The sequence below is a fragment of the Prionailurus bengalensis genome, chromosome D3 (genome assembly GCF_016509475.1).
Source record: "Prionailurus bengalensis isolate Pbe53 chromosome D3, Fcat_Pben_1.1_paternal_pri, whole genome shotgun sequence".
Classification (NCBI taxonomy): Eukaryota; Metazoa; Chordata; class Mammalia; order Carnivora; family Felidae; genus Prionailurus; species Prionailurus bengalensis.
Window position 1 is genome coordinate 16,287,694 of NC_057356.1, and position 19,784 is coordinate 16,307,477.

Sequence of the window (19,784 nt, forward strand, 5' to 3'; positions counted from 1 at the left end):
ACAGCTGGAGGAGAGGAAATAGATCCTGGAAGAAAACTTGGCAGCTTGAACCTTTATTTTTAGTATTTTTTTAAAAAGCATAATTAGAAACTTTCAATACAGAAATAATCCTAGCAAACCATTTAAAAGTTTTGTTCGACAGGAATTTCACATCAGGTCCACCAGGACGTCGGTCTAGCCCTGTGAATCCCCCACCCCCACCCCCCATTCATGCGTGCAACACTCAGTGGGACAGGCACACCGTCGTCACCAAAATCACCCCACCACCTGGGTCTGGACAGCCAGTTGCCAGAGCCACGGTGCCTTCTTGCCTGGGCTGGAAACATCCAGGACCCCTTGCCCTTATTGCTTGAATCTGCAAGCACTGCCACACTGACGTCACGTGAGTGCTGCCCACCCTCCCCCACAGGACTGTGGTCATTCAGGGTGGCCACGCTGCACAGCACGGCTCCCCCAGGCCCAGGGCTCCCCCACCTCTGCAGGCGGCTCCAGCGAGGGCCTGGCCATGCAAGCACAGGCTTTTGGCAGTCTGGGGAAGTGGAGGGACAGGTCAGAAGAAACCCCCCGTTTTTATTGATTAAAAACCCATCGACAGTGTTAACATGGAAAATCTGCAGTGTGATGTGATTGTCCAGTCAGGGCTTTGCCTGGAAAATCGCCTAGGAAAGGAAATCCAACAAAACACATCATGGTGTTGAAATAAATTATTCCCAGGTTACGTGATCCTTTTAGGGGAAAGGTGAATGATGAAGTGTCCCACGAGGGACAGTAATCAAGTGCAGATGACCCTGGCTTTTTCCTCCAGGGAACCAGGATCAAAGCTGGCTGGCTCCCAGCCCCGGCTGCCATTCCTTCCCACCCGCTAAGAAATCTTCATGCTGCCTTTGTATTAAAACAGTTCTGTCACTGCTCCAAGGCTGCCTGCCGTCCACCTCCGAGGCGATGTCCCCACAGTCCAGCAGCCCCTGGCACCCACTCAGATTCGAAGGTGCCTGGTGCCGCAACGGAGACCCAGGAAGTCGGTGGAAAGCCCTAGGCCGACAGACGGGGTGGGAGGTGCGGTCTCCTTTCCCATCAAGAACAGCCTGGGAGGCAAAGCTGCTCTGCCAGGAGCCAGCTTCAGCGCCAGGAAGCCATTCAGCTCTTCCAAAACCACCAGACCCGAAGCGCGGAGGCCGCAATTTTTGCTGCTGTGCCAACCAAACCTCAGGAAGAGAAAGTGTGAGGAACTTAACCCATTTGATTTGCCTTCATTTTATCTGTAAAATAATGCTCCTCAGCACCTCTGCAAGCCCCATCCCTGCACAAACACACCCCTACCTTTCTGTTGGAACTGAAACAGGTTGGTAAAAATTAAAAGCCATGGCTCCCCTGGGTTTGTAATTCAGAGGCATCTAGAAGGCAGGACAAGAGACCTGGTGACCAAAAGGCAGGAGCAACTCTTTCTGCAAACCAAAAGGCTAGGCCTCTAATGGGAACCCCCAGGCCTACCTTGAGGCTGGGCTTTGCCCCAGCTGCCTGCCTGGATGGTTACGGGGGCGGGGTGGGGAGGGAAGGGAGCTGGCTTGGGAAGAGACTCGGCACAGGCCCCGGAAACAGGGGAGACCCTACGTGCCGGAGGCAGAAGCCAGTGGCCTGTAGGCGAGAACAAGTAACATGGAAGGCCCACTCCACCAGCCCAGGTTGGCAAAAGATGTGGCTAGATCTCAATCTTGTCTCCTCGGGAGGTGGCTGGCAGTAGATGGTATGGGGAGGGGAGGGGAGGGTCTATTGCAGCAGGCTGGCATTAAGGAGGCAAAAGCCAGAGCAGGACGAGGGTGATGCGGCTGGTTAAAGCAATATACATTATGTACAAACTCTGGTTAATCAGTCCGCTCAGCTGGCAGCGTCCTCTCCAGGCCCAGGTGCCTTGGCTGGTGGGGTGGGGGGTGGAGGGAGGGGCGGGGGGGGGGGGTAGGGGCACCAGAAGGGAAGGGCAGGTCGTCCAACACCTTCTTGGCACTCAAGAGGGGGAGGGGAGGAAGTGCCAATGGCGCCTCCCAATACAAAAACGTGGAGAGAATTCTTTAAATAACGGCACGAAACTGAGACTGTCCCCGAGGAGCCCTGCGGGCCTCGGGCCGGGGAGCGGCCGCAGCGCAGTCTCTGCAGTGGGCTGGGTGGGCTATTAGCAGCAGCGTTTCTTTCGTTTACTGTTCTTCGTGAGCTTCACCACGTCGTTCTGTTGTTGCTGCTGCTGTTTCGCTAAGTTGTCTTTCTTTGCTCGGAGGACCAGTTCTGTGATGCAGTTGAACATCTGTGAGGATGAAAGAGACAGGGTGGGCCTCACAGTCGGCGAGGAGGCCCTGTCACTGTGCCGCCTCTGCTGGCCAGCACGGCCACCTCCTGGGCCCAGCTTCCTATTTCTACTCGTGAGGTTGTTGTATATGTACATCCTCAAATGCTTCCTAGGATTTGCTAAAGGTCAAAAAGGAACATCAAAGCCCCATGAGCTGTGTCTTGGGGAAGTCAATCTCGGGGATTTTCCAGTCTTTCTTTTAAAAAAAGAGAAAGAACCTCTCCAGCTAGAATCTTCGGACAAGACACCTGTTCTGGTGACAGGCCAGATGGACCCAGAGCCTGCCCACTCCATGCCGTGTCACTGTACATCCCACCTAGAACCTTCCCCGGACCATCCCAAGATGTCCTTGTGGTGCCAGGACCCAGTGGAACCCCACCTGCCCGCCCGCAGTCCTCTCCTCCACACTGCCAGGAAAGGTACCAAGCACTTGTCATAATCTGCTTGTTACTCCTCAAAACCTAGGGGTGGGGGAGAACGACTCTCACCCCACCCTGACCTACAGGAGGGACAGGTGGAACCTGGACAGGTTACATCACTGCCCAAGGTCACGCAGAAAGGACCCCATACTATGATCCCAAACCCGACTTTGACACGCCTAGGCTCCCTGCCATTGTGCGGTCAGTGTCTGGGAAGCAGTGGGGATCCTGGCATCCCTGGGTCTCCAGACACACACTGTGGGGCGGGACTCACCCGAAGCTACGAGCATGCCTGGCCTGCGCTTGTGGCTAAAGGTCCCACTTTTCTAACACAGACTCCCAACCACTCTCCAGCAGGCCTAGCAGAAGCGAAGCTGCCTCTGGCCGGAGGCTCAACTGCTCTGCGGGGGATGTGCATCCCTGGGAGCCTCTGGGGGGGCTCGCAGCAGGTGCCAACCTGAACTCTGGAGGCCACAGGAAAACAATTGGGTGTCTGCCGGGAGGCCGAGGCCCTAAGGAAAGCCTTGAGAACAGGAAGAGGTACCAGTGGTGGGGCCGGGGAGGGCAGCGAGGCAGACGACTGAATGGGAACCATGCATGGCTGGGGTGTGGGACTGGTCTTGGCCTCTTACAAGTTGGGGGATATTCCTCAATTTGGAACCTCAGCTTCCTATATAAAATGTGGAAGTAACTTACGTCTGAGGCCTGTTGAGATATGAGCTAACACCACCTGTAAAGGGCCTAGCATAACGCATGCAGCAGGCACACAGTAGGGTACCAACAAACGGCAGTTACTATGATGTTTTCTGTCAGCCACCTGGGACTCTGGGCAGGCTAGAAGCAGAGAGAGGAGGGCTGTGGCGGGACAGAGTTGGGCCTCACTCCCTCCCCCGTTGCCGCCCCGGCCCAGGCCTTACCTCTTCCACATTGACGTTCTCCTTAGCGCTGGTCTCAAACAACTGGATCCCCATCTGCCCTGCGAATTTGTAGGCATCTTCTGTTTCCACCACCTTCCGCTCAGGGTCGTCGTTCTTATTCCCCACTTCAAGGCAAAGCAAAGTCAGCCCGGCCCTGCAGGGCTCCCTGCCGCCCTCCATGCCCCTCGCCCAGGGGGTCCAGCCTCACCTAATATCCGGCACACGTCATCACAGTTTTGGTTGATTTCATGAAGCCACCGCTTGACGTTGACAAAGGACTCAGCACTGGTGACATCATAAACCACGATGACCCCGTGGGTCCCCCGATAATACCTGTAGGATCAGGATCTGTGTCAGAGCTTCAGCCTAGACCAGAACAGTCTCTTCACTAAGACCCGCCCGCCCACACCTGGACAGTGGCCAGGGAAATGGTGATGGACAAATGCTTTCCTGTAAGACCCCCAGCATCTGCCTTCCATCTGACCTCAGCTGACATCCTGGAACCGTGCCCCAACCGGGACACTCCGCAACACCGGTCCTCCCGCTTGTCCCCAAGGCACCAGTGAGTAGGGAGTGGCCCCGAGGTGGCCAATCAAGTTGTTTGACTCTGCCACCAGCCTGAAACTTCTTTGAAGTTCTTGTTTTATGTTTAAAATGCAAGTAATCTTTGTGTTTGATATCGTATCCTCACCATCCTTGTTTTAACATTCAAAGATTTTCTCTCCTCAAACCTTAGGTGCCATTCCAAGAAGACACAATTTGTGAAGCCAACATCTCATTCACTCCTCTGGGGGCAGGTGGACCCCTCCCTTCCACCACTTTGGGCTCATCCCTGCCGGTGGCAGAGAGAGCATGGAAACAAGGTATCTGGGCACAGCTGGGAAGAGGGTGTCCCGGACGTGCCACCATCCAAATGTGCAGACCCCACGGCCTGAGGTCAGCCAGGTCTGAAAGGCAGGCGGACATAAACATTCCCCTCCAGACAGAGCGACCCCATTCATTTACACGGGTCAGATGGACGGAGGACGTTGACCCCATGCGACTCCAGGCCTTATCCGGGCTGAGCACTTGGCCAGGCTGTGGGAGAACAGCTCCTCCCGCACCACAGCCTTAGGAGGGAGCTGGCCACAGTGCGGGTGCAGCCACGTTCTCGGTACCCGCTCGCCGGCACTCTGACCACCTCTTCACTTTCTAGGCCCTGTCACAGGACAGAGGCTACCCTGGCTCCATCTCTGAAAGGCCGCGGGACCCCGGGAAGGTTACTGCATGCACCTCAGTGTGCCTGTTTCCTCAACTATGAAATGGACATATCAGTACTCCCTCTTGAGATGGTATGAGGAATAAAGAAGATACTTTGTGTTTTCACAAGGGCTGGTTGACAGTCAACGGCCAGGGGATGGTGCCTCTTTACCATCATTACTATTCCTTCGGTGACAAGCTGGGACCCCTCAAACAGATGGAAGAAAACCACGGGAACAGCACGCAAGGCAGCAGTGAAGGCAGCTTTCCCGAGCCGCGAGCAGAGGCAGGCCGTGCCGTGCTCTGGGGTCCAGCCCAGCTCATGTCCCCTGCCCCATCTCTCCACCCCTGCCCTGGGAGCCCAGCCAGGCGGACAGGCAAGCCGTGCAGGTGCCACGCCCTCAGACCAGCTCTCAGCAGCCACTGCTGGGAGCATCACCCGACTGGGCAGGGGTGCACACCGGGACCAGGGCGACAGACAACTGTCCCCTGCCAGCAGAGGTAGTGCGAGCAGGGGAACACGTTTCCGAGCGCTCTGTGCTGGACTACTGAAGATGCCAAAAAATGCTGAAAGGGGCTTTATCGGAGAGCGAGAAACTAGTCTGAGGATGAGCTCTGACAAGGCGGGCACCAGTGTTTCTGGGCCTCCTGTCATCACTGCCACTGATAAAAAAAAAAAGAAAAAAAAAAAAAAAAAGCACCCCCGCCCCCGCCACCTCCATTCAGCTCTGTGGCCGGCACAGCACCCAGCACTCTGCATCCACCGCTCTATTCATCTTCGCAGCAACCTGGTAGGACAAACAGGAGGGTCGCCATTTTACCAATGAAGATGTGTGGCTGAGTGGAGTGACCTACTGAAGTCACAGTGTCTGGGTCTGACTCCCAGTCCAAGGCCACAGGTACCAGAGGGGCTTCCCTTCCTGGTCACCTCACCGTCCCTCCCCAACCTGCGCCCCAGTCGCGCCTCACAGGTTGGCAGACCCTCACTGCCAAGACAGAAGAAACGATGACAACAGGGCTCCTCGCCAGGCGGACAGGATGCAGTTTTAGTTTCTCTTTTCATGCCCTGACTCCGAAAAGGTCACGGCCCCAGTTCCTGAGAACAACTCCTGAACTCTTCCAAGACTCCTCCCTTCTTCACCTGCCACCCTCACCCTCATCAGGTCTTTCTGTGGCCCCTCGGCATGGCCTGCGGCACAGAGGAGGGGACCACACGATGGAGCTTCCCCAGCTTCCCCAGACGGGCAAGGCGGCCAGCAGGGGCTGAGCCGGTGCCCACCGGCCACCACCATGCAGCGCCGCCCCCTTCTCGAGCACCCCGAAACACACACACACACTGCCCCTGGGCAGCTGGGCAGCTCCAGCGTCCCCAACAGCTCACCCTCTTCCCACCGCGCCCTGGAGGGAGCTGACCTCACGGAGGTCGGGGGCTCCTCTGCACCCCAGCCCACTGCCCTGCCCGAAGCCCTTCTCATGGCTACGGGCCCAGGATTATCAGTCACCCCGAGTTTCCTGAGTGGAGACACCAGATCATCTGCCTCAGCCCCAGTCCCTCGGGGTGGGAGCCGGCAGAGTACAGGGCCGCGGACTGAACGAGAAGGCGAGAGCTTTGGCATCAAATGGACCTCAATTTAACTCCTGACTAACCAACCAAACTAAATTACTTTACCCTCTCTGGGCCTCAGCTTTCTTGTCCATAAAATGGACATAATCACAGGACCCTTTATTCGAGATTAAGTGAAATGGACTAGGTAAAATCCCAGCTCAGAGTAAAGACATGTGGGGTCAGTGCGCAGGCCTCCTGACCCACAAAAGAAGTCTCGTGCAGGTCTGGACGGACGCTTGGGCTGCCCGTGACGTCCATTCTACCCCAAGGAGCCTTGACCCTGGCTGCCCTCCTTAAGGTCTTGCTGGCAGTTGCTACAACACATGGGGACTCAGGCAGCTCACTAGCAAGTAGTCAGAGAGCTGTACTGGGCAGCCCCAGAACCGGGGACCCGTGGGGTCTGGGGAGTCACAGGCCATGGCACAAAGGTGCTCAACCACGGCTGACCCAGGGACAGAAGCCCCTCCTGCTCAGGGTCTGCTCGGGCTCCAGCACCTCGAACCAGGGCCACCCACCCACTGGCATAGCCCCCTCTCCCTGCCTAGCCAGCACCCCTGAGAGTCCCCCAACACTCCCTCTCCACTGGAACCTCTGGGGGGAGACAAAGGAGAGGCCTACCAAAGAAGCGATACCACACGCCGGACACGCGCTCCTACTCTGCACAAACCACAGCATGGAGCTCAGGCTCTGTGCTTGCTGAGGGCGGGACCCTCTCAGAAGTTCCCTCATCCGTAAAATGGGGAAGATAATGGCACCGACTACAGAAAGCTCAACGGGATCATCCATGTGAAGCCCAAGCACAGAGGACGTGGCACACAGGATGCAGCATTAAAGCAAATTCTAAGGCAAGACCCTCTGGAAAACTGAAGCACAGAGAGTTTAGGCAACTTGCCCAAGGTCACACAGTAGAACAGAAATATAAATTCTGAACTGTCTTCAAAGCCCTGCTCCTTCCTGGAACCTTTTCTACTAACGGCCCGAGAACCAAGACCCCCTTTATAGGACCCCTGCTGTCTGGCGCTCCAGCTGGGTTCCCCTCGTGTTCACAGCTAAGGACTACAGCAGCAGCAAAGACAGGCAATCCACTGGGGGAGCCAGGTTCCCAGTAATGGCTTTGGGGAGGCAGAGGAGAGGCCTCACAACGGCCTCCTCTGTACCAGTGCCCTTCCAGACTTCTCAATGGAGAGAAGCCTCCTCGAAGAAGTCAAACAGGTGACAGGAGCCTGCACAGCAACCCAGCCTGTCACAGCTGGCACCTAACAAGAGTAACTCATTAAGCATCTGACCACCTAGGAAGCCAGCATCGCTGTTATCCCATTTTCCATACAAAGGAACTGAAAGCCAGAGGGTAAGCTGACCAGCTGGTCTCTCCTGCCAGCCCCAGAGCCAGGGCCCAAAGCCACTGGCAGCAGCTGTACCTCATTCCCCACCACCCCCCCAACCAAACGCCAGCAACTGCAGCCAGTCCGGAACCCCCTCTGGACAGCTCAAGGGCCCATCTCAGGGACATCTCTATGACTTGGGACACCTGACACTGCATCTGAGTGTAGGTGGCGAAGAGTCGGAAGGGGACTGGGCCGGCCTGACTCACGTGGAGGTGATGGTGCGGAAGCGTTCCTGCCCGGCCGTGTCCCAGATCTGCAGCTTCACTTTCTCCCCATTGATCTCCACAGTCCGAATCTTGAAATCCACTCCGATTGTGGTGATGTAGCTGCCTGCACACACACGCACATTAGCAAGGCCCACAGGGTGCCCGTCAGACGTGTCTTCACCTGCACGGGTGACTCTGGCCTCCGCAATCCCTCCCTACTCACTCTTTGTGCCCAGCACTTTTGCGGCCCCAGGGACACAGCCCTGAACAAGAAGAAATTCAAGGTCTGGGGGTGCCTGGGTGGCTCAGTCAATTAAGCATCCGACTAGATTTCAGCTCAGGTCATGATCTTACGGTTGGTGAGATCAAGCCCTGTGTCGGGCTCTGGGCAGACAGCACAGAGTCAGCTTGGGATTCTCTCTCTGCCCCTTCCCTGCTTGCCCTCTCTCTCAAAATAAATTAATAAACTTACAAAACAAAAAAAACAAAAAAAACACCAAGGTCCACATCCAGATGGAGCCCTCAGTGGAGGTGAGGGCAAGAGACAGGATACAATAAAACAAAGTGATAAGGAAGGCAATTTCAACAGTGATGAGCACCACAAAGGAAGTAAAACCGGGAGGAGACGGGAGGAGACAGGCTCCTTTCGTTAGAGGGGCTGGCGCGGACATGTTAGCAGTGGCCTGAGAGTGGAGGAGCACCCAGGACACACTCCGGGTTTTTTTTCTGTGCCGCTCCAAATGCTGTAAATGACCCACAACATTGACTTCCTAACACACAAGTCATGACCTGTGTTTTGGAAAACACTGCTCTAGGCAAAGGAGATAATCACAAAAATAGCAACAGCAAGGGGGAAGAGGGTGTCACATGAGGTCAAGCACGTGGTGGGAAGCAGGTAGGGGGACGCGAGGCCAGATCTCAGGGCTTTTGTGCCATTTTCGCAAGCTTGGACTTTCTCTTGTGTGTGGCAGGGAGGCACTGAAGGGTTTGAATCAGAGCATGAACCACATTGTAAATAGTTCTCTTTGGGCATCTGTGTGAAAGACTGAGTTGAAGAAAAAATCTAGCCAACGTCACATTCCCATCCAGGATGATGAAGAGCACACATTCACACTCCGCTTGGGGCTTCCTGTGTAACGCAGTGCTGCAGACAAGACGCACACACACACACACCTGACAATATGGGGTGTGACAAGTGTATAGGAGGGGTCAAAGTGCAGGGTGGGGTAGAAATCAAGGAAGGCTTTGGAGAGGTAGTCACACTTAGGCCTGGCTTGAAACAACAGGCACAATTTCCAAGGTTGAGAGAAGCTGCAGGGGGAGGGGGGGGGGGGGGGGGGGGGGGGGGGGGGGGGGGGGGGGGGGGGGGGGGGGGGGGGGGGGGGCGGGGAAGGGGGGGGGCGGGGAAGGGGGTGGGCAGTGCTCCCAGCACCTAGTGGGCAGAGAGCCCAGGGATGCTGCTTGACATCCATCCTTATGCACAGGACAGCACCTCCCACAAGGAACCACAGGGCCCCAAGATGAATGGTGCCCATGTGGGGAAACGCTGGTAGAAACTGCCCACATGAGAAGGCTGCTGAGGCTTTCAAACACGGGAAAGACCCTGCCAGAGCCACGATGGACTGAGCCATCGGGTATGGGGTGGGCAGAAGCTGCTGTAACACTTTAGACAAAACAACAACGGTCTCAGCTAGGACACTGGTGGTGGAAATAGGAGAGAGACTGGATAGGAGACGAGAGCTGAAAGGGCCTGGGGGGTGGAGCACGAGGCACACAGGAGCAAGAGAGGTGCTCCCAGACATGAGCAAGGGCCCAGCAGTTACCGCTCTGGAACAGAAAATACAGCGACAACCAACCACTGCTACTTCTTGAGTGTTACTTAGTCCAGGCACCAGGACTCGTGACGTCTCGCCATAACCCTCTGTGGGAGGAACGACGAGCAGTCCCATTTTACAGATGAGCGGAGACTCGGTCACACAGGAAGACGGCCCTAGCCATCATCACAGCACCAGTGGTGCTGAAGGGCTGCTGTCTGGAGAAACCCACCTCTCCACCAGGAGGGAAGTGTCAGCCATGTAATTAATCACTTCCTAACTGTAGCTCGGCACCCAGCCACAGCGTATGGATTCTCAACAACAGAGTCACATTCAGTCCTTGATCAGAGAGACCAAGCTGAAGCCTCTGCAATGAACCTGACGTATTCAACAAACAAAAACATGTCCAACCTCACCAGTGATCAGGAAAATACAAATTTAAATGATAACACTTTTTGCCTCTTGGCAAAAAGTCAGAATTGACAAGGGGCACTTTTGACCCCTTCAGGGGTACCGTCACTTAGCACTCCTTTGAAAGACAAGTTGGCAGTTTTCAATGCATATACCCCCTGACCTAGTCACTCCACTTCTATACAAGGATAAACACACAGTGCATCCCAGCCAATGCGTCACTTAAAATAGAAGCAGCCAGAAGGCACGCACATATCGAGAGCGCTGCTGATGAATGATGAACCAGAGGTCTGCTAGAGATGGGGAAGGATGGTCCTGGATATGCTGAAGGGAAGGCCGGTTGCTGACCCACCACATGTGGAGTTAAAAAAAAGAAAAAAGTCCGAAAGACACACACCATGCTGGACAGAGGCTACCAGGGTACCGGAGCAGGGGCACGGGAAGGGATAGCTTTCATTCTTCACCTCACTATTTGAAATTTTACACAGGCACGTGCTAACTCATAGTATTTAACTTTTTTTACTTTCTTAAATGTTGGGGCACAGAAAGTCTCTGGGTAGAAAAGGGATAGGCCTACAAAAGGATTTTTTGGACAAAACAGACTGGAAAAGGAATCTCAAACCCAATATACCCAGCAGCACCCCAGGGGCACACTCACCTGAGAAAGTGTTGTCTGCAAAACGTAACAGTAAACTGCTCTTGCCCACACCTGCAAGAGAGAACGCAGGAGATGAGAGGGGGCACGGGTCCCTCCCTCTAACCCAGTCAGTCCTTCAGGGAGATGGCACCCAAGTGCTAGGGGCGCCTGCTTGGGTGGCTCTGTCAGTTAAGTGTCCAACTCCATGATCTCGGCTCAGGTCATGATCTCAGTTCGTGGGATCAAGCTCCAGGTCGGGCTCTGCGCTGACAGTGTGGAGCCTCCTTGGGATTCTCTCCCTCCCTCTCTGCCCTTCCTCCACTTGAGCCTGTGCGGGTTCTCTCAAATAAATAAACTTTAAAAAAAAAAAAAAAAAAAAAAAAAAGGAGCAGTTCAACAGACCCATCTCCCACCACAATCCTGCTTTTATCTCCCAAACCGGCCACACACCAAGAACATCTCTCCCACCCAATCTCTGACCTTTTCCTCTGTGCTGGTGTGAGATAAGCTGTCCCAAATCCCCTGGGGAGAGATGAGAAAGGGGCTCATGCCCAGGCCCTGTGCTGATGAAACCCAGAGGAAGACACCAGAGAACAAAAATAAAGCAGGGAGAAGGTTAGCCAAATGACACTAGCCCCAAAGTCTGTCTAAAACACGGTCCCTAGAAAAGCGTACAGTGTGTGGGGCTTCAGTCTGTGGACAGCATGAGCCAAGGAATTCTGGGGCTAGAAGGGACCTTTGAGATCATCAGGGCCATTTTGCAGGTGAGAAAACGGAGGCCTAGACAACACAAACCAACTGCCAGCCATCTTCCCCCTGAGGTCACTGCCAGCTGCATGGATGGGGCAGGAGTATCTGCCTTACAGCTGTCAGCCCAACAGCCCACGTGTGCTCAGACCATTTCACTTATCGTGGCATCCCCGGCATCCTTGTTCAGAGAACAAGCAGAATGCCATAAGCATGGCTTCCCTTTCCTTCAGCACACAGCAGCTTTAGCCTGGGCATCTGCTTTGTCTCCCCGTGTCCCATCCCCTACCCCTGCCACCCCTAAGGCCAACTGGGTGAAGCGACCACAGAAGGAAAGAATCCATACACACAGAGTTCCATGTCCAGTGGGCACTTTGATGCTCCTGTAATTCCCACTGTGTCTCTTCAGGTAAGGTACCTGAGGCTCTGGGCAGCTAAGCAGCTGGCCTTCAGGGCCTCTGCAGGGAAGAGGGGGGCTGAGCTGTGAATCCAGGAGGATCGCCTCCAGGGCTCTACAGCTCCTTCCAATACATACTGCAAGGGGAGTCTTCCTGAGTCTCTTTCAGGAAGTGGAAATAAAAAGATCCCAAAGGGGTTCGTGCATCTCACTCTTAGATTTGTAGCAGCAGCACTCCCAATGACAGACATGAAGCGATCTTAAACTAGGGTCTCAGGAGCCCCCAAACTAAGTGCAAATTTGTGGGGAGGAGCCCACAGCATTCATCAGAGACTGCCTCCGCCCCCATCCCCTGCTGTTTCTCTAAAGCTAACCAACCCCAGACATCCTCTCTGGTATCTCTTCTGGGGACTTCTTCAATGAAGAAGTGAGTTGTCCAGGGATACCCAGAAGTTGTTTCATGGAGCAAACCTGGGCCTTGCCTTTCCAAAGACAGGCCGGGGCTGCGGCTCTGAGCAGGCGGGTGCTACACCCACCGTACCTGCTGCCCTGTGCCTGCAGCGCTCTCGCTCAGAGCCACTTCCTCATTGCTGCCTCTGCGAGGCTTCCTGCCGAACCCAAGGAGAGCCCGAGTCCTGGGCTGGGTCCCTCACGGCGCTCTGCCCAGCGCCAACACCCCATCAGCCCTGCCGGCTCCCTGGCTTCCTCCTGGAGCCCTCTGGTCCGCTTACTCAGCTAAAATCTGTGTCTAGGCCACTAGCCGTGAGTTCCTCTAGGAAGGAGATCTTGCCTCCCTCACCCTGGACATTTACAGAGCTGGAAGCTGGGCCCAGCACTTAGTAGACACCAACAAAGCACTGTTTAATGAATTTAGGACTAAACAAATGGCAATCACACTGACAGCTATGCCATCTAATGCTGTGACTGCAGCATTCACAGATGCCGAAGCAATGTTTTTCAAACTTTTGGCGGGGGGCGGGGGGGGGGGGGGCAGCAGAATCCTTTTTCAAACTTGAATTTTATGTGACTCCCGGATACCTACAACAGGGAAGGAGGAGGTTCTCTCTGTAAGAAGCAATGGAGCAGCAACATACCCTCCAGCTTGGCCTCTGTGAGTCCCCTTCACTCACCCCTATGCTCTGCAGAGCTGCTGAAAACCACCAGGCTGCAGAAAGACCACTACAGTCACCACAGTAACTGCTGCTTTGGGCCTGACACCAACCTCCGGCATTGCTCTTCCCTTTGAAAGGATGAGAAATCCACCCTGAGAAATGACATCTCCTAAATACCCCCAGAAGAAGCCTCATTGGGAAAACACACTACTTCCATTCATCCCACAGCACTGGCTTGAGAGAGGTAGTGACCAGTCTACCTTCACAGCTGAAGTCAAGGGCTTCCCAAGGGCCATACCCAGCATGAAACCCAACCAGCCCAGCCCCATCACCTTCTACACTGCAAAGAGCACAGGCCCCCGCACTCAATGCCTCCTGGAAGCCAGGAGACAGATTTATTCGACAAACACCATACAGGCCCCTCTCAGTCATCACTGCTCTCCCCTGCTCTCTGCCTCTTGGCCTCCGCAGACGCTCTGGTCCTCAAAAAGCCCCCATAAAAGTCCCGCCTTCAGCCCCACTCTGTCTCAGCTTTAGTTCTGGACTGTTGGAAACCCTTACACCTTCGAGTAACGCATTCACAACTTTAACCCTGGCTCAGCCACCGACTCACTGTACAACCTCAGACAAGTCACTTCCTCTCTCTGAGCCTCAGCTCAGAGCGCCTCTATAAAGTAAAAGGCTTTAACCAGTTCTCTGACAGCCACTCCAGTGTCCAGAGTCTAAGAATAAGGATGGCTGCCCCCAACGATCATGTGAAATGCTGTTACATATCAGACGTGATGTCAGAAGAGCCTAAGAGAAAGCGTAGACCCTTAGCCATAAAGAGCTGCAAACTATGAGCAAATGTATTCCAGAAGTGTGTACGATGTAGCAGAGTGGGAAGAATTCTAGATTTATAAGGAAAGAAACGAACATTCATCGAGGGCCCTCGTTTGCCAGGCCTGACACCAGCTGCTCACGTACAGCACCAACGTGCATCGACCCCAGCTTTGCCTGTGACGGGCAGTGTGACTTCGGGCAAGTCAGCTCCTCTGAGCCTTAGTTTCCTTATGTGACAGATCACACAGGCAGCGGGTGAGAACCAGATGAGCGTCTGTGACATCATTTGATAAACCTTCAAGAAGCCTCCACATAAGGAGCCAGTCCAGGGCAGTGCCCGACGTCCAGTTCCTCGCTCAGGTGCCAAGCTCAGTCCGAACTTCCATGGCTACCATCTCCCAGGCTCATAAGCGTCCGGCTTTGACTCCTGTACACGACGTAGTTCTACAAGCTCAGACTGAACTAGGAGCCAGCATGTAACTTAGGGAGTCTTCTCCCACACCTGACTTCTGAGTGAAAAATCAATACCCCAGCCAAAACGGACTGTGAGAAAGGGGGCCAGAACCATCCCCCGGGTTTTACAGAGAAAAGCCAACAAGCCGCATCTTCTTGCTGAGTTTATGCTTTTCATTTTTGGATATCAACACACAAGCCCTAGATGTCTTGCAGAGGGATAGGGACCCCTGACCACAGTAGGCTTACTTTAATTCCAAAAGGGAGAGAAAATCACCCCAGTCCCTGGGAACCAAGGCCGGGGCTGAAATCAAATCCTGCTAAGGCTTAAGCCTTGGGACCCTGAGGAATGCCAGAGGCTATCTCCAAGAGTGAGTCTATGCAGCTTGCCTGGTTTTCTTTTATTCAAACCACAATGAATCCATCCTCCACCCATCTAACTCCTTCCTTGACCACAGCTACTCTGTGTCTCCCTTCTTGGCTCCTAACTTTTCCCCCTTACCTCTCCCTTCCACCAGTCACCACAGAAACCTCAACCGTCTTTCACCAGATCCAAACCACCAACCACATCCCAATCTAGCTTCACAGTGAGACCAAAACTCACTCACTTCCATGGCCCAGTGTCACCCAACACTCCTCCCAGGGTCTTACAATTCCTTTGATTGGTCCCCTCTTTCCTGAAAAATCCATGGGCTCCACCACCAACCTGGCGTCTGCCTATAACTCCCTTGCCCACACTCAACTCAGGTCTGGTCTATAAACTTGGCCTGTTTCCAAGCCTCCTTCCCCATCATAAAATCCCAGCACCTCAGCTATGCTCCCATAAACCTCCCAAGGCCTGCCTCCCTGACCTCTTGGTCACCCCATAAACCTGCTTACCTGCCACACTCCAAACACCTCTAAAACCCTCCACCCTTTCCCAGAAACCAACCTATCTTTTACAAGGATACTTAACATTCATTCATTCATTCATTCATTCAACAAATGTGTATCAGGCGCCTACTGGGTGCAAAGCACTGCACCAGACCCTGGAGAAGGGGCAGTGCACCGAGCTAGGAGCTCTCCAAGAGTGTATGTATGGTCAAAGCCCTTTTGTAATATTGGCTGACCCACCTCCAATATCCATCTAGTAGACAAGTATGTAAAAGCAAACACGCGCTGAGCACTCACTACCTACCAGGCACTGTCCCCAACACTATGTGTGCATTATCTCACTGAATACTCCAGTCAGCCCTGTGAGGCAGATCCTACTATTACTCCATTTTACAGATAGGGAAACAGAACCATACAGACAAAATAACTCAACAGGAATGTGCCAGGCCCAGTGCGAGGTAATCCCAAAAGGTAAGTCCTGGGGATATCCCCATTTTTCAGAGGAAGAAACTGAGGCTTACAAAGAGCACTAACAATCACATCAATAGCTACCATCTACCTAGAGCTGACTTTACACCGGGTTGGGCGCTAAGCTCTTTGCCAGCTTTATCTCATCAAATACTCATACCACCCCAGCGAGGCAAGTCCCCACTTCACGGATGAGGGAACTGAGGCTCTGAAAGGCGAAACAACTTGCCCAAGGTCACAGAGTGAGGAAGCTGGGAGTCCCAGAACTCGAACCCGGGTCTCTCCAAGTCCAGACATCGCGCGACTTGACCAAGGTCACACGTGAGACAGGGGCAGGCGCGGCAAGGGGATCCGGCGCCCCAGCCCCGACCCCAGCGCGCCCCGCGCGCCCGGCCCCTCCGGTCCGCAGCCCGGTGCCCCAACCTCACCTCCAGGCCGCCCGCAGCCCCTCGGCGCGCCCCTGGGGCCAGCGGCCGCCGGGCAGCCCCGCCCCGCGCGGGCCGGCACCTCCCCGCCCGCCTGCCCGCCCGCCCCGAGGCCCCCGTGGGCCGCGCCCGGCAGGGCCCACGCCACCTCCGGCCGCCGCGGCCCTCACCGCTGTCGCCGATGATGAGCAGCTTGAAGAGGTGGTCGTAGTCCCGGGCCATGGCGGGCGGGGGAGGAGCGCGCGGGCGGGCGGGGTCGGTGCTGGCCTCGCGATCCGCAGCTCCCTCCGGGCTGCTTCAGCAGCGGCGGATCCACTTCCCGAACAAACAGCCGGAACTGACAGAAACACCTCCCTCCGCTCCCCCTCCTCCTCCTCCTCCTCCTCTTCAGCAGCCGCCGCCGCTGCCGCCGCCTCCCTTCTTCCCGCCCCGCCCCGCCAGTGCGCAGGCGCAGCTCCTGGCACCGCCTTTGCGCAGCCGCAGCCGCGGCCAGCCGCGCCCTCTCCGCGCTCCCGCACCGCGCAGGCGCCTTAGCGAGGGCCCGCGGGCGCGGGCTTGCCTTCCTTACGTCTTGTCGGCTAATGTCGCCGCAGCCGCCCGCGGCCCCGGGTGCTTGGAAAGCGGAGGTGCCGTGGAGCCGTGAAGGACGCCGAGAGCGCCGGAGAAGCCCGGCCGTAGCCCAGGACGGACTGACTCCTTCATCTTCAAGAGCCGCAGGCGCTGCGGAGACGGAAAGACAGGCACGCAGTGACCTTGGGGGCGGGGCTTACGCCGAGCTCCCGGTTTCTCGGGACCCAGGACCCGGACACTCCGCCCCCTTCCGCACGGACGCCGCCGTTGAGGTGCTGGTCCCTGGCCTGCGGACTGAATGCCCAGGCACCCGGTGGCTGCCCGGTTTTGCAGGACACGAGTCGCCCGCGGAGCGGAGCGTGAGAGGAGTGTGGCCTTTGAATCCCATCCTAGCCCCGTGATCCCTTGGAGCCTGCGTTGCTTCCTTGGTAAAATGGGGAGGGCAGTTCCAGAATCAGAGTCCCGTCCAACTTGACGCTGAGCCGTTGTGAGCTGCATCCGGAGCCCCAAGCGGCAGCTCCCTCGGCTTCGATTTCACACCGCCTACAGAGTCATATCTCAAAATCGTGTGGTTAGGAAGACCTGGGCTGCCAGGAATTAAGCGGGATTGGGTTTATCATCAGCTCCAGTTTTTTCCAGTTTTAGAGTTAGTTCCCACCTGCCCTAAAAGGGAGATGCTCCTACTACCATCCTGCTTAGAGAATTGCAGAGATCCCTAAGTTCCTTATAGCTCTCTGTCCCTTTCCCGTCAAGTATCTGTTGAATATTCCCACTCGTTTTATCACTTACATGTTGACTTTATAAAAAGTAATGCTCATGGTTAAAAAACAAAATGTGCAGAAGCTTACCCAAAAATACAAATTAGTTTTTCCTTCAGACCCATTCCTCACAGTTAACTCTTGTTAATAAGTTCCTTGGACACCTTAAAGGGCTTAAGAACTATTTGTTGAACTAATAAATGTCTTTCAATGAATTTTCTGTGCCTGTGCAAACACATACATGTATGTACGTTGCCTTTTTAACAATATGCTTGGACGTTCTGTCATTTAACAACCGCGTGGTATGGTACGCGGTCATAGGGTTGTACTTTAACCACTCTGCTATTGATAGGCATTCATGTTGTTTGTAATGTTTTATGTAAACAATGTTGCAGGGAAGATCCTTGAACAGCTCATGGAGCGTCATACTCCAGTTTTGAGGGTTCTTTCCAGGAGCTAAGAATCGAGTGTGGTGATGGCAGAAAAACATGGGCTTGGAATCTGAAGGTACTACCTGGGAGAGGAATTACTTCATATGACCATTTAAAAGGGGTCCTTGGGGGCACGTGGGTGGCTCAGTCAGTTGAGCCTCAGTCTCTTGATTTCAGCTCACGTCATGATCTTTCTTGGTTCGTGGGTTCAAGCCCTGCTGTCAGCACAGAGCCTGCTTGAGATTCTCCCTCTCAAACTTTAAAAAATTATTTTTAAAAAGTGATCTTTCTTGGTCTAGGAGAGGTTAGTGGGATCCCCTTTGATTCAGCAGTTCTAAGAAATACCAGGGAAGACGAAAGTGTCTGTGTAGCTACCAGGCAAGCACACTCAACCCTGACCAGCCACTGAGGCAGGAGGCCACTCCAGCTCATCTTCTCAACCTGCTCTGGAGTCAGAGGGACTTTGGTTCAAGTGCCACACCCAACATGGGGCTTGAACTCACAGCCCTGAGATCAAGAGTCGCATGTTCTGCCAATTGAGCCAGCCAGGTGCCCCCAAATGCTAACTTTGAAATCCTGGCTCTGTCCCTTAAAAGCTTTCAGATTTGGGATAAGTCACATCACATCTCGGAGCCCGTTTCCTCACAGAATAGTTGTGAGGATTAGAGAGGTTTGTAGATTACCTGGTACATACAGGCATTCGATAAACAGCAACTGATACCGTTAGCCACGGTCATTTTGCACTGGCTCGTTCATACTTTCAGCTGTTTCCTATTGTAGATACCTGTTGCACACATTTCCAAGGCAGCCTCTCGAAACCAGGCTACAGGATACTTTTACTCAAAAGTAGAGCAGAGTTGGCCATTGTGAAGACCAGATTCCTGACTTGCCTGCACGTGTCTTCTGGAAAGGAACAGGCATTAATTCATTTAATCAGTAACTAATGAATGCTTACTACTTACTATATGCTACAGGTTATAGAATAGAGCCTTTTTTCTCCAGGAGCTGTCTTATCAGAGGTAAGACATACTCCTAAGGAATTAAAAATACAAGACAATGCAATAGATAAAACAGCTGTCAAATAAGCAGTCTAGACTTCAGAGGAACAGAGCTATCACTTTTAGCTAGAATGATGGAGAAGAGATTTCATTATAAAGGTTTCATGATGGAATTGGAACTTACAAGCCTTGAATGATAGGTGTATTTAGACAGCCGCTGTCACCGCCTGTGAGAATCATCAATTTTGGCTTTGAGAGAGAATTCCCTATAGGCCAGGATATGTGCCTGGTGTCCCCAAAATGAAACAGCATTATCTCCTCTACAAATAACGTTTTACATTTATTTAAAATTTTTTATTTCAACGTTTATTTATTTTTGGGACAGAGAGAGACAGAGCATGAACGGGGGAGGGTCAGAGAGAGAGGGAGACACAGAATCGGAAACTGGCTCCAGGCTCTGAGCCATCAGCCCAGAGCCTGACGCGGGGCTCGAACTCCCGGACCGGGAGATCGTGACCTGGCTGAAGTCGGACGCTTAACCGACTGCGCCACCCAGGCGCCCCTACATTTATTTAAACTACAATTCAGCAGGGGCACCTCGGTGGCTCAGTCAGTTAAGCATCCGACATGGTTTTGGCTCAGGTCATGAGGTGGAGCCCCGTTTCGCACTCTGTGCTGGCAGTGCAGAGCCTGCTTGGGATTCTCTCTCCATCTCTGTCTGCCCCTCCTGCTGCTCTCTCTCTCTCCCTCAAAACAAA

At 54.2% G+C, this 19,784-nt stretch overlaps 1 protein-coding gene across 2 annotated transcripts; it reads right to left on the minus strand.

Moving 5' to 3' along the window:
* Positions 1-37: 37 nt before the first annotated feature.
* RAB35 (RAB35, member RAS oncogene family) lies at positions 38-18,045 on the minus strand. 2 transcript variants are annotated; one of them, XM_043557750.1, is made up of 6 exons: positions 16,440-18,045; positions 10,994-11,044; positions 8,111-8,234; positions 3,883-4,007; positions 3,675-3,799; positions 38-2,296 (listed from the first exon to the last, which is right to left on the minus strand). In XM_043557750.1, exons 1-6 carry the CDS (start codon positions 16,489-16,491, stop codon positions 2,168-2,170), a joined length of 606 nt encoding a protein of 201 aa, XP_043413685.1. In that variant the 5' UTR covers positions 16,492-18,045; the 3' UTR covers positions 38-2,167. The 2 variants fall into 2 exon arrangements, with proteins under 2 accessions (XP_043413685.1, XP_043413686.1); XM_043557751.1 differs by lacking the exon at positions 3,675-3,799 and having other exon boundaries at positions 2,190-2,296; positions 16,440-16,657.
* Positions 18,046-19,784: the final 1,739 nt, after the last annotated feature.